At 39.7% G+C, this 15,318-nt stretch overlaps 1 protein-coding gene across 5 annotated transcripts in view; it reads left to right on the forward strand.

Annotated features, from left to right (window-relative positions):
- Nucleotides 1-15,092, forward strand: part of LOC124645665 (probable phosphorylase b kinase regulatory subunit beta) — a 25,110-nt gene extending 10,018 nt beyond the window's left edge. For all 5 annotated transcript variants that reach the window (XM_047185503.1, XM_047185505.1, XM_047185501.1 and 2 more), the window contains 6 exons: nt 16-174; nt 436-561; nt 1,072-1,295; nt 2,215-2,329; nt 12,204-12,437; nt 13,869-15,092. In XM_047185503.1, the coding sequence (XP_047041459.1) occupies nt 16-174; nt 436-561; nt 1,072-1,295; nt 2,215-2,329; nt 12,204-12,437; nt 13,869-14,021 (1,011 nt within the window). In that variant the 3' untranslated portion in view covers nt 14,022-15,092. The remainder of the gene's footprint in view (nt 1-15; nt 175-435; nt 562-1,071; nt 1,296-2,214; nt 2,330-12,203; nt 12,438-13,868) is intronic.
- Nucleotides 15,093-15,318: the final 226 nt, after the last annotated feature.

Consider the following 15,318-nt stretch of genomic DNA (forward strand, 5'->3'; position numbering starts at 1 on the left):
TGATCGTGTTACCAGGTGAACGGCACGAACGCCCTGGAATCTCTGAAGAGCCTGTACCACAGTGCCGGCGTACTGCGGCACTGGCGCGCCGTGCGCTACTGCTCGTCGCTGCTCAACCACACCGTCGACTCCATCAGCCCCTTCATCACCACCGTGCTCGTTAATGGCAAACAGGTGCGTCACTGCCTCTGTACCAAAGCGCCGCTCTGTACATAGGGCGAGTAGTTGAAGGCGAACATGAGAGCAGTACATAAGGAAGTAAATAAATAAATAATGATTGGCATTTTGGGCATACCCACAGGACCCAATACGGAAGATCTGCTACTATAGTCGGTATAAGTAATGTCTAAGATAAACTTACAAAGCTCATTATCATTTTTCAAGTCTCTTTACACCTACCATGTCCTGATACCACATGTTTGCTTTTGTTAACAGCTGACAGTGGGCGTGATTGGTCAGAAGGAGACTGTGTTTGACAAGCCAATGACGCCCGGCGAGATACAGTCGGTCATGTACTCCACGATACAACCGTATGATGTCATTGGCGCAGTATTACAACAGGTTTGTTTGAAACATATCTCTTGCAACTACCATTTTTTTACTTCTATAGTCAATTTGATACAAGTTATTGAGAATATGTAACAATATATTGATTTCTGACACTTACGCGAATATTAGACATTTAAATAAAACTACTTTTACGGATTTTATCGCGTTATATTAATGGTCACGGGCAGACTCTGCCCGTGACCATGGATGCTGTAAAGGATCCGAAACGTCGGGATTAAATAATATTAATATAACGCGATAAAATCCGTAAAAGTAGTTTTATTTAAATATGTAACAATACTTGGCCACAGCCCACAGTACGCTTCCGAGAGGCAAGGATGTTATAGGCCTTCCCTTTGCCCAGCAGTGGGACAGCATAGCTTATAAAATTAAATCATGTTTGTTGTTTATTGAACATTCACTGACACTATACTTGGGTTCAGCAGTGGACCACAATAGCCTGATAGAATTACGATACTTGTAATTTAACTTTAACGTCATGTGTCTGGTGTACCCGTTTAGGAGATCGTGCTGTACTGTGGGCGGTTGATCGGCACAAACCCGGACATGTTCCGCGGTATACTAAAGATCCGCGTGGGCTGGGTGCTGGAAGCTATTCGCATCTATCTGGAGCTGTTTCCGGCGGAGAAGCGCGCGGACGGCACACTTGAGAGCCTGTCGCCGTACAAGCTGAGGACTCTGTTGCAACGAGTACTCACTGTGTCGGACTGGGCTGAGGAGAGAGGGTTAGTATTATTTAACTTATCTGGGCCCAATTCTGCTATGTGACAATTGGATAACAATGTAATCTCAATAGCAGTTTTAATCTTATCGGGCATTCTGCTACTAATATAAGACCAATCGTATTCCAATGACATTTCATTGATTTGCCATTGGTTCGTTGGATATCAATTGTATGTCGCTTAAGTAAAATTAGCAGAAACGAGCCCCTGGCAGATAACCTAGAGGGGGATGATGATTACCTACACAAATGCGCGGGACGGGGCGAGAGCAGCGTATTGGATTATTATTATTACATTTCGTCTCGATTTGATTGTTTGATTTTAAGTTCAATATTTTGAAATGTGGCAGTTTGTCGAGCTACCTTTTTGTAACATTTAATAATAAACTATGAAAAGGGTAAAAATGTAAGAAAAGACTTACATAAGTACTTAAACTAAAGTCGTATAGTTAAATACACTAATGGTACGGAATTTATATGACTCCTAATATATTATTTTGCGATTACATACAAAATAAATACATACACATGTATATGTCATTATTAGGTAAATGCAATCACATATTAAACCTACCGTGAAAGATGGTAATGAAAAAACTGGAACATTGAATAATCAATTCGCTTTAGTATTTTTTTATACAAACATTTTCAAGGCGTTAACATGGTAGGTGGTAACCTACAATTTGTAAATAAAATAAATAGGTTTATTTCGATATCTTCCCTTATACCTGTACTAAAAGATGGATAAGGTTATTTTTATTTTACGACCCGGTAACTGCGCCCCGCACCTAGAAAAAAGAAGCTTTTTATTCTGAGGTATAAGATATAGGTATTGCTGCCAAGTTTCATCAAAATCTCTTCCGCCATCCCGCGTTCACTCACCAATTTTCGCCTTTATACTATAGGTGTGATTTGTTTACCAGGTTAACGCCGCTACAAAGGCGACAGTTAGAAGGCTGCCTGTGCCGCGTGCCCAAACACTTCTACATTCAGGTCTGGGATATATTGCTGCGGACACCGAAAGGAATTATAATTCACGTAAGTACGACACCATAAATTGATCCCTATTTACCTAACAATTTACTAAATTCTAAGAGATGACTATTAATAAATAGGCCATAAATATAAGTGACTGGTAATTAGTGACCCATACTTGAACACGTGATTCTACTCATTATTACAAACAAAGTCAAATAATTGATTTAATTTACGACTTTACCAACTCTTAAACAACTTGCCTATGGGTAATCACGCGTTCAAGTATCGGTCACACATTACTACTCACCCTCTATATTATCCACATCAGTTCAAACTAATACAATACATATAGATAGATAGATAATTTATTGTATACCAAGAAAATTAACAACACAGGACATCACAACACACAAAGAACAGTACAATTGGCGGTCTTATCGCTAAATAGCGATTTCTTCCAGACAACCTTTGGATGGAGTTTATCTGTAGAACACAAAAAAAAAGCAGTTTAGGGTGTACATACATCTAGTATATATCGGGTGTGTCGTTCACAATCACATTAAATCATATCGCATATACTTTATGATATTCTATGGCGAATTGTAAAAAAAATAACCTAATCCATTCAGTGGTTTAACCACAGGAGTCATTTTTCGTTTTTATAATTTACAACATCATGTGCAAAGCAGAGATAAAGTTAGGAGTAGGATTCTCGCCACAGAGTGTCTTTGGTTAGCACGTGTGCCTAGAATTTTCAGCTGTTTTAAGTGTTTTGGTGAACTTTTGTGACTTAGTTTTGTGTTTGTGTGTTGTCCTTGTGTTTGTCTCCAGTGGTGTACTGTTATTTCGGTAACTAACAACTTTTTTACAAGCATAATGGATCAAAATAAACCCCCCGATCCCGATCCTCCCGACATCTCTGCATATGCTCCACTTTCCCCGAACTATCCGCTATCCCAACTCGCTGATGTTGCTTGCAGCATCGCGGACTCCCAGACCCCATCAACCTCGAATACCAGAAAACGCTCCGGAGATGATGCCAACATTGGCGTGTCAACCCCGCCATCCAAACAACAAAGAAACCTAGTTGGCCGCAGCAGGTACTCTGCTACTGATAAGGCACCTTTTATCGTTCATGTCTCTCGATTGGAGCCCCAGCCTAACGCCGGTACCTCTCTTCACCCTGTTACATTCGGAATATTCCTACAAAAACATAGCATTACTAACGTTGTCCGAGATGGTGTTAAAAAAGTTGGTAGGAACCGTGTATCTGTAGAGTTCAAATCCCCTCAGGATGCAAACTCATTCATTATCAACAGCATTTTACACAAGAACCGCTATGTTGCCTCTATCCCCACTTTTAATATAACTCGGATGGGAGTTGTGACTGGTGTTCCCACTGATTTAAATGAAGAGGAAGCCCAAAAGTACTTACAGGTCCCTTCAGGTTGTGGTGAAATCCTGAAAGTTCGTCGCATAAACAGGAAAGTAGTTATTGATGGAGTGACTGAATTCAAGGCAACAGAGACATGTGTACTTACATTTGATGGCCAAGTATTACCTCAAAGAGTATTTTGCTGTTACACCTCCCTTCCAGTTCAGCAATATGTTTATCCCACCATCCAGTGCCGTAAGTGCTGCAGGTTTGGTCATGTGGAACTAGTGTGTCGGTCCAAGCCTCGCTGCAGTAAGTGCGGCCATGATCACCCTGGTGATGGTTGCAGCACTTCTGAGGCGGAGGCATTCTGTGTGCTCTGCTCAGGGAATCATTTTGCAAATAGCAAATCATGCCCGGAGTTGGGTAGACAGAAGGCCATTAAGACGGTTATGGCTGAGAAGTCCCTTTCATATGCTGAAGCTAGCAAATCTGTCCCACTTCCTTCTCGCAATTATGCTAATGCTGCAAAAGCTATTCCCGCCCCCACTCAGTCATACCGCAAAACTGTTTTCCTTAAGCCAAAGACCCATGCCCCTCTATCTCCCTCTTATGATAAAGCTGCCCATCAGCAGATTATTAACTCCCCTGCACCTTCACAGCCTGATGGCTGCGCTCTGAATAACCCATTCATTGATAATAATGTTTCCTCAATAATAGATATTCTTATTAAACTTCTATCTACAATTCTATCCACCAATAATACCCAATTACCGCCCAACGTTGCCTACCAACTAACTAACCTTTTATTAAATATTAGAAATGGCGCCTCGCCAAGTATTCCTTCAATGGAATGTGAGGAGCGTGTGGCATAAAAAGCACGACCTCATATTCCTCCTCAACAAATTCAAGCCTCTGGCTTGCTCTGTAGCTGAGACTTGGCTCACCCCAAGTCTCAGTTTTAATATGCCACTATTTAATATTCTCAGATGTGACAGATCTGATGGCTATGGAGGGTCGGCTCTCCTTGTTAATAATCGTGTTCCCCTTTCCACCTTGACTCTTCCGGTTCTGGATGGTGATATGAATATAGTTGCGTGTAAAATTGAGGGTATCACTGTTTTATCAGTGTATATTTCCCATCCTCAGCGTAGGTTTTTAACCACCATTAGGGACATTTTGAATAACATAGTGGGACCTGTGCTCGTCATGGGTGATTTCAACTGTCACCACTTTAGATGGGGCTCCAATCGTTGTGATTCGTTTGGGGAAGGTTTAGTAGAAATCTTGGATGATTTAGACCTTTGCATCTTAAATGATGGTAGTCCTACTCGTAGATCCCTTCCAGGACAGCAAAAGAGTTGTGTAGACCTCACATTCTGTTCAGTAGAGTTGGCGGCATCAATTCATTGGGAATGTACTACTCTGACGCATGGTAGCGACCATTACCCCATTGTTGTAACTTTAATTAATAAAACTTATTTAGAGAAAACGTCTCCTCCACTATTGAAGTACAACTTGTCCAAACCTGATTGGTCGAGGTTTGCATCTTTACTGGAGGAGAAAATTAGTGTGCTTCCAAATTTAACTTCAAGTTTCCAAGATTCTTCTGGTCACTGCCATGCTAAGAGCTGTTACGATGGCTTTATCTCGGCCATTACCTCAAGCGCAGACTCTACATTTCCGTTGCGTAACTGTGCCAGAAATAAAATCCCGTCACCCCCGTGGTGGGATCAAGAATGCACATCAGTTATTAAAGAAAGAAAAGAGACCGAAAAACAGTACAATGATGCGATGAATAGCGACAATCTTATACGGTACAGACGAGTGTTAGCTCAATCTCGGCGGCTTCTTCGCAAGAAGAAACGTCGCGGTTGGGTTAAGTTTTGCACTTCTCTATCCCCTTCCACTCCCATTTCAGCAGTTTGGAAGAGCATTAATCGTTTCAGGCGAGGCTGCTCCCCATCTATCTCTTCCCCTATCTCGAGAGAAACTGCTGAATCCTTTTTCGACAAAATTGCTCCAGCCTATGTTCCTTCTTCCTCAGAACTTCTGCTCCCGTCTGTAAATATTGTGGATGATCCTATGAATGAACCATTTTCGTTGGAGGAACTTGATGCGGTATTACGTCATGTTAGGGATTCCGCCCCTGGCATAGACGGCATACCGTACTCATTTGCAGTTCATTTTGGTTTTGAAGCAAAAAAATATTTTTTAGGAATAATAAATTATTGCTATCAATTTGGTTGGGTTCCTGAACAGTGGAAAGCTCAGATAGTAATTCCCCTTTTGAAGCCCGGCAAGACTGCTGATGATCCGAATGGCCTTAGACCAATTGCTTTGTCCTCAGTGTTGGCCAAGATATTGGAACATTTAATTAAAAACAGACTTGAGTGGTTGGTGGAGTCTAGGGATCTACTGCCGAGTAGTCAGTTTGGCTTTAGAAAGGGGCTTAGCACCATGGACAGTGTGGCAATTTTGGTTACTGATATCCGTACAGCCTTTTCCAAAAATGAATCCGCTGTAGCCACTTTCCTTGACATCTCTTCCGCATACGACAGCGTCCTTCTTCCTGTTCTCAGGCAAAAATTGCAACAGCTGAGGATTCCGGGTAAGATGGTACAATGTATATGCGCACTCCTCATGTCTCGCTCTTTGATGCTCAGAGTGCAGGGGGAGGTATTTGAGGTGAGACAGACGTGGAAGGGCCTTCCCCAAGGCTCAGTTCTAAGCCCTCTACTATACAACCTGTATACAGCAGACATTGGCTCCTGCCTTAATTCTGACTGCCACCTTTTACAGTACGCTGACGATCTAGTGTTGTATGTAGTAAATCCATCTATTACGGACGCTGCCTCATCTCTCTGTCTCTCCCTGGACTCTCTGCACACATGGCTTTTGGACCATGGTCTCTCGTTATCCGCCCCAAAAAGCTCGGTAGTGATTTTTTCCCGAAAACTACTGATCCCTCAGGTCTCAGTTAACATTCAAGGACAAGATATCCCCATAGGCAACAAAACAAAATTTTTAGGCGTTTTCTTAGACTCAAAATTATCCGGGATTCACCACTTTAATTACTTGATCAAAAGATGCGAAAGAGCAATCTCCATCTTGAAAGCTCTCGCTGGTGTCTGGTGGGGGGCCCACCCCTTCACTATGAAACTGGTCTACAACGCCTTAGTCCGTAGTATCCTGGACTATGGGTCACACCTGGTGATTCCAAGCAACAAAGGTGCCTTGGCCGGTTTAGATAGGATTCAGTCTCAATGCCTTCGAATCATCTCAGGTTGCATGAAGTCGTCGCCTATTAACGCCTTGCAGGTCGAATGCGCTGAACCCCCCCTAGCCCTAAGACGTCAGTACCTCGCTTCCCGTTTCCTATCCAGGGTTATACCCAAGTCATCTCACCCCCTCATCCCAAAACTCAGAGAGCTTGACACTCTTTGTCACAGCTCCAAATATTGGGAACACAAAGAAATTCCCCTATTCCTAAAAGCATATCGGTTTTTTCAAAATTTAGAATCCCCCATTGCTCCACATCCCAGACTTCCTCTATTTAATTACCCTTATGAAGTACTTTGCTTCACCCCTAAAATATTTTATAACATTGGCATATCCAAAAACTCCCCGTCTGCAAATTCGGCCTTTAATGCGGTTTTGGGTGAACGATGGATTGGGTTTCAAAAGTTCTTCACGGATGCTTCCAAATCAAATGGTGGCTGTACTGGAGCCGCGGTTTACTATCAGAACTCTAAAATAATTTTGAAATTCAGATGTCCGAAGGAGTCTTCAGTATTTACAGGCGAGTGTGTGGCACTATTGGAAGCTTGTCGTTTTATAGAGTCCCATGAGATTAGCTATGGAGTTATATTTACTGACTCCCTTAGCTGTCTCCAAGCCCTATCCCAGAATCCCTTTAGAACTAAACTCCACTGTCCTATTGTCCTGGATATTAAAAAGTCCCTTTTCTCCTGCACTAGGCAAGAGAAAGAAGTACACTTAGTCTGGATCCCTAGCCACTGCGGTATAGCGGGCAATGAATGTGCCGATGCATTGGCCAAAGATGCGTGTTCATCTGAGTCCGCTGACCTTGCACACTTCTCCCTTCAAGGGCATGACCTGCTAAACCTCCCCAAATTGAGTCTTGAGACCTCGTGGCAGGAATGGTGGAACATCTCAGGCAAAAAGAAGGGTAGCTCTTATTTCGCCATTCAACCGGTTGTAAAACCAAAACCGTGGTTTTCCAATTTCAAAAAATACCCTAAACGGGTAATCTCAGTCCTGTGCAGAATACGGTTAGGTCACTGCTGTACACCCACCGGTCTTTCTGCGCAAAATTCGGGTGCAGGATTCATCCCTCTGCGAGTGTGGCCTGGATGAGGGTACCCTGGACCATATATTTTTTGACTGTCCTATCAACTCATCCTTTGATTTATATGGTCGTCTCCAAAAACTTAAAATCCCTCTCCCGACTAATTTCCGTTCCCTCCTATCCCACTCCTGTCCAGAACTGCTCCAGATGCTGTTGATGTTTATTAATCAAAACAATATTAAATTATAAACTGTGGCCTATATTTAGGCCACAGTTTGTATGGTTGTGGTATATATTTTATAGTAGGGGAGGCCTAGAAGGGATTTCGGGATTTACTCAAGCGCGGCAGATTAGTATATAGGGAGGTACCTATTACCCCATTTAACACCTCCACCAAATATAAGCCCTGTATATGCAGCCGCGCGTCTAGAATAAAGGATCAGATTAGTAAAAAAAAAATTATCATCTGACATTCTCCAGCGCGTCAGATTAAGATAGGGTTAGTTAGTTATATGCTAAAAAGTGTATATTCCACTAATCTGACAATTTGCGATTGACGATAAGAAGTAGGAAGGTTACAAACTTGTAAAAAAAAAACGTCATCTTGACTTTCTCGAGCGCGGCTATTTTTTTTTTTATTTTGAAGGGAGTAATTCAACGTTCACGAAAAATATAAAATCTGACGATTCCCGTAAGCCGAAGTAAGGAAAATTAATCGATAAAGTTTAAAGCGTGCAGCTACGTGATGCCGGTATTCTCCTCCCAAGTTTCTATTCCTCTCTCTCTTTTTTCAATTCAATTCATTTGCAATAAGTGTTAGTACATTTTGGGTCTTAAATAATCTACACTAATATTATAAAGCTGAAGAGTTTTTTTGTTTGAACTCGCTAATCTCAGGAAGTTACTGGTCATGGTATGCAGATATATTGTTTTTAACGAAGACGATTCATTTTATTGGATACTTTTGTTAAATACGTGTGCCTTCCAGTTGCATTGTTTGTCTATCGTGATACCGAGAAATGCCGTTTCGTATACTTCGCCTTTTTTATACAGGTCGTGGTGGCCTAGTCATCCGGTTAACATTGGCTCTACTCTGCATAACGTGGTTCACAAATTACGCGCGTAGTGTCGCTTCATCAATGAAAGCAACTGCTATCTCTTTCTATCTGTTCTGCAAGAGTGGCAACGCGCAACTCTACTGGACGGTTTTAAACTAATAAATTAAGTCAAAGGAGATGGCCAAATTTTCATAGAAAAAAAACCCAGAATCGACAGCAATGAAATGGTTACCAATAGGTTCTTTATGATAGACCTTTGATGGTGCCAAAAAATCCAGACTGAAATCCATGGGGTATAGGAGCTATTTCATATTATCGCAAAAATAGGTTATGTTGAATATATGTTGATTTTAAAGATTATTAACATCAAGGGACATAAAAAAGCAAAGTAAACTAACATTATACAAGCCACTAGTAACAACCCCATAGTTTCAGAGTTGGCCTGGTGATTAAAAGGTCTTGTATTTAACCACTCCAGATACGATTAAGCACCGACCTTACCTACTTGGAGAGGTTTCGCAGTTACATGCAACCTTCACAACTGGCTATGAAATGTTTTTGGAGAAATTGTCTTTGAAAATCGCGCCATGTGACATTGTCAAATATAACAAATGACTTAGCAATGTAAAACGGTCCAATCACGAGTCTGCATTCAACTTCTAACGAACATCAAACAGAAAAAGTAAACTTTTTTGTGAACTAAAATCTTGATCGAAAAAACGTTATAAAAAGAGAACCCCATGGTTTTTAGATGTTTTGAAATACTTTTTAAAATCCACAAATTATACTGAATCCAATCATACATATGAAGTTCCTGTCGACTCTGGGTTTTTTTTTGGCCATCTCCTTTATACGTATTTTTTTTTTGTATGAAAATAGCTGGGAAAAAGGCTAGGCAGATTATTTAGATTTTAGATTTATCTATGTGTATAAAATTGAATAAAATTAGTTTTTGTAAGATTTACGCGTAGATTATTTCCGTCAAGCCATGTTATTATAGATCCCACACACTGCCGTGTGTCTAGATTCTATTGTATTGTTTATGACACATGTATATTTATCAATGTCATTATAATTCAATGTAATTATTATAGAAATGTATGTAATGTATGAGCAGATTGGTACACTCCGCTAATAGCAATGTCATATAGGTATATCATTGTATGTGCCTTTTTATCGAGAACAACCTTTATTATAACAGCTTTGTTGAAATGTTTGTCCGTTCTGAGATATAGATCAAAAAGTGTGTAAAAGTTGATAGTACTTAGAAGACATACTCGTAGTAGCACTTAGATATTCCTTTAAAAACTTGAGATATCAATGGATTATTTAGTTTTAACTTTAACACACTTTTTGATCTATATCTCAGGACGGGCAAACGTCAACAAAGCTGTCATATTAAAAGTTGTTCTAGATAAAAAGGCCTATACAATGATATGTATGACATTGCTATTGGTGGAGTGTACGAGGTTCCGTATATTTGTGTCCATTGTCCTTTATGTTTTTCATACTTATTTGCTTATAAATAAAAGTTTTGTACTTCAAAGAATAGGTACATACTGGTTTATTTACTTGCAATTTTTTCAGTTCTTCAATTTGTTAAAAGGTTTGCAAAAAAACTTTCCGTTGTCAGATTAAGCGAATTCCTCCAGATAATCGTCAGATTATAAGATGATTACGTTAAGGGTACATAAATGAACCATATATATCTTAATCTGACGCGCTCGAGTATTTCAAAATGGCGATTTTTTTTTGCAATTTCTAGTAATGGCCACGAGTTTAGGTCACGTCTAAATCGTCAGATTATTGCATAAGAGCCTTCGTTTTGGTTCACTTAACACCCCTTTTGATAATCTGACGCGCTCTATAAAATTATTTTTTTTCCTATTTTTAACCCTTACCTACTACCACCCCCACCATGGAAACAGTCAGATTAATATACGTATGTTTTCAAAATGACGTAGGACGTGCATGCTATTAATATCTGACGCGCTCGAGTATGTCCATGCAACTGTTTTTTTTTACATGTTTGAAAGTTTATAGCCGCTCCACCCACCGATGAAAGTGTGTGTATGTCAGGACATTTTTTTCTTCTTATCATCTAAGCTTCGCAATCTAATAGGTCTCATTGACGCTCGAGTCACTCCCGATTTAGCACTCTCGCCTCCCCTACTATTATGTTATGTGTTACTAACATTTTGTTGTTGTTTTTGTATATGTAAATGTATTTCTGTTTGTTTCAGTGTCGTCCTACTAACACATTAAGTTACACAAGATCGGCCACAGCACCATCTTAAATCAATATATATATATATTTTTTTATTTATTTTTTTAATTGTAAGCACTTCTTGCTTCTCATTTCACTTGTCATTGGCAGAATCGTCGAAGTTGACATCGACACGGATTGCCATATACAAAAATAGAATAGAAAGTTAGGAGTATCGAATGTTTTGATCAGTTGACAGCTGTCAGTTTTCAAGGGAGAATTTCAGTTGTTTGTAATAACTGACTTTTATATGGTGTTCTAAATTTTGCACATTTTTATTCCATTTACTTTGTTTGAAAATTTTTTATTTTTATTTTTAGGTATTTTTCTTTTATCTTTGTGTTAATCGACATATATTAACCAGTATATTAACGCATTTCATTTAGGGCTGATTTTTCAATCATCAGTTAACTTCTATCTGAGGAATAAATATGGCGGGTTGACATATTTTCCATACAAAAACTGTCAACTCGTTAAAAATATTCTTCAGATAAAAGTTATCTGGCGATTGAAAAATCAGCCCTTAATGTGATTATGAACGACACACCCAATATAAGTGATAAATACCAAAGATATACAAAAATAAAGCACTGGTACTCAGCTGAATCCGGTTAGACTGGAAGTCGACCCCAACATAGTTGGGAAAAGGCTCGGAGGAGGATGACCAAAGATATAAAAAATAAATAAATAAATAGTCAATAAACGGAAAATAAAGATAGAAAAATAACAATACAGCGATTAAGTAGTGATCCTTGACCATTTTTAAAAAAACTGCAGTCGACTGCGCTCGCCTTATTGCCCCTGGCAGTGCATTCCACAGACGAGTGCACATACATACAAACCTGCATATAGAAAGACCTCGCTAATCGCACCTCAATATTTATCTAGTGAAAACTGGTAAAAACTAGATACTATTTTTATAGGGTCAATCAATCCCAGCGGAGCCGACGCTAGTGAACATGTCCCGCTCGGAGCTGTCGTTCGCGCTGCTGGTGGAGGAGGCGCTGGTACGCGTGGCGTCGCCGGCGCGGCGCCAGCTGTGCGTGGAGCTGCTGTGCGTGCTCGCCACCATCCTGCGCCGCAACCCCGAGCTCTATCTGCAGCAGCCGCTCTATATCGACCGACTGGTGGACGATGCTGAGATCACTTTCGCGAAGGTATGTTTGTCAATTGAAGGGTGGGCGTTTGGGGGTCGTTTTTTGTAAAAAAAAATTGACGTACGAAATGTGCTGTTTTGCAGCCAAGTTTGAATAAATTATTTTTGATTTTGATTGATTGATTTGTTACCGCTTTGTTCGTTTACAACCTTGATTATAAACTCGTGACAGCAGTACATACTCTGCCACGTCTATTCCGCATGTGAGGCAAAAATTCATCAAAGATGTAAAGAAGATGGATCAAAATTGCCCCACGTCCTATAACAATGTGACGTATCTCAAAAAAAAGATAAAAATGTTTAAAAAAATATGGCATACTCTCTAATTCATTTTTTTTACACCTTCATACGAAAAAAATGCTTTAAAAATTGTTCAGGCGCTGTTATGAAAACGTCGTTCATAGAACTATTAATGGACTATTTTATTAAATTGTTTTTTTGTTTGATAGAGTATACCTCACAGGTGGTCCCATAATCATCAGGTCAGGATCTGATGATGGAAACCCTGAGAAATTCAAGGCAACTTTTGAAAGTTGTAGGCATGCGCAGAATAAAAACTTGACTATAAGGTGTATGTCTTATAACAATATGCAACAATGAAGATTTGGAGCTGACCTGATGATGGAAACGAAAGAAGGTCGAGGGAACTCGACAACTGAATATGTGAACTACCTCGTGTTTGGGCTTGTATTATTTGTATTGAATAGACCTTTGCAACAGTGAAGGTTTGGAGCTGATCTGATGATGGAGACCAGAGAAGGGCGAGGGAACTCGACAACTGAATATGTGTCAAAGGTCTATTCAATACAAATAATACAAGCCCAAACACGAGGTAGTTTACATATTCAGTTGTCGAGTTCCCTCGACCTTCTTTCGTCTCCATCATCAGGTTAGCTCCGAATCTTCACTGTTGCATAGTGTTATAAGACATACATCTTATAGTCAAGTATTTATCCTGCGCATGCCTACAACTTTCAAAAGTTGCCCTGAATTTCTCAGGGTTTCCATCATCAGATCCTAACCTGATGATTATGGGACCACCTGTGAGGTATACCCTATCAAACAAAAAAATAATTTAATAAAATAGTCCATTCATAGTACTATGAACGATGTTTTCATAGCAGCGCTTGAACAATTTTTAAAGCATTTTTTTCGTATGAAGGTGTAAAAAAAAATTAATTAGAGAGTATGCCATATTTTTTTAAACATTTTTATCTTTTTTTTGAGATACGTCACATTGTTATAGGACGTGGGGCAATTTTGTATGGATTGTGATCCGTCTTCTTTAGCGGGGGTTTATTGGTAGGTAGGTATTAGGAGATCAAATGGGGTAAAAGTTCTTTCCTGATTCGATTGAGATCGGTATGATGTTACATTGAAAGCTATAGTCCAACATATAGCATAAAGTTTACCATGGTGTTTGGTGTGACAGGATAGCGGTGTAGCGGACAGCGCGGCGCTGAGCTCGGCGGCGCCGGGCGTGTCGGTGGGCTACCTGGCGCGAGCCGTCGTCAACAGCGTGCTGCAGGGCGCCGCCGCCGCGCACCTCGAGCCCGCCGCGCAGCCCGACTGCCTCGTCTCCTGACTGCCCCGACATACGCCACTACTCTTACTTTTTCCCACTCGCACTGTATGACTCAAATACTATGGCGCATGCCCATCAAATGACTTCATACCCACAAAATTATTCGACGATAGCTGTAGTGTTTTGTTCGTACATTTCGAATGTCGGGAAGTCACTCGAAACCATTTTCGGAGCGGCAGTTATTTGACAATGTTTCATCGCAACTCAGGTTCGCTCCAGTTCTGTGGACAGGTTGAGAGTTAAAACGCCAAAAGGCGATAGAAGACAATGTCGATCTAATCTTTTGAAGGCTAGGACGTTAATAGTGGATCCGCATCGTCATTCATACAAAGTAAACGCTCCCGACTGCCACCGTGTTTGTCAAGTTATTCTCAATATTGTATTAAAATTGTCTTGGTGAATGGTGACAATATTACAGCCATGTTGTTAGATTTAAGCTTTAATATGTTTAGTGATATTTAGCTTAAGATTGTTAAAAGATGAAAATCGCGCATCAATGTTAAAAAGTTTTGTTACAGAATTGTACAGGGTCTTGTTTGATAAGATAAAAAACTTCCTTTTTGTTGACTGTACATTCTCAAGAAGAAAAAGAGTTCATTATTTTTATATTCACTTTTTTTATTGACTATTAAAATACATATCTTCAAAAGACATTGCAATGCATTCCTTGGTAACGTGTTCGGTCACGGTAAAATTGTTACTTTTGCGGTGATTCGCCGCTGTTTATTTAACACAAAATAATGATTGTTAAAACGAATGCAACCTTTTTACAAAGCAATTTAGATTTAACACTCATGTTATGCCATGTTCGATTTGTTTATGTATTAGGATGCGCCACATAACATTGGATACGGATAATGAGTCGAATGTACTTACATAGCCAGCGTTGTCGTACATGGATGCTCATTTATAAAAATAGAAATATAACGCAATATAAATTTAATCTTGTATCCAATGTATTCGTTTAGATACAGCATGTTTTATTTATTTACATATTAAATAATTATTTACCAAAAAGCAAGCAATCATGATCTTGACAACCTATAAAAATAAACTATTTTATGAGATAAAGTTATGTTATTTTTATTTAATTAAAATGAATATAAATGTTGTTGATTTGCCTTTATGAGTTCTGAGTCAGTGTAGAATTGTAAAGGTGAATGGCCTTCGATACTTGGTGGTAACGTGTTATGTACAGTCAGTAGCAAAACGCCATTGTAACTTAACTATGTATTACAGAATGTCAGAATACTAAAATAAAAAATGCAAATCAGCAACTTTTGTTATTGATGTCCCA

Source organism: Helicoverpa zea, chromosome 3 (assembly GCF_022581195.2).
Source record: "Helicoverpa zea isolate HzStark_Cry1AcR chromosome 3, ilHelZeax1.1, whole genome shotgun sequence".
NCBI classification, from domain to species: domain Eukaryota; kingdom Metazoa; phylum Arthropoda; class Insecta; order Lepidoptera; family Noctuidae; genus Helicoverpa; species Helicoverpa zea.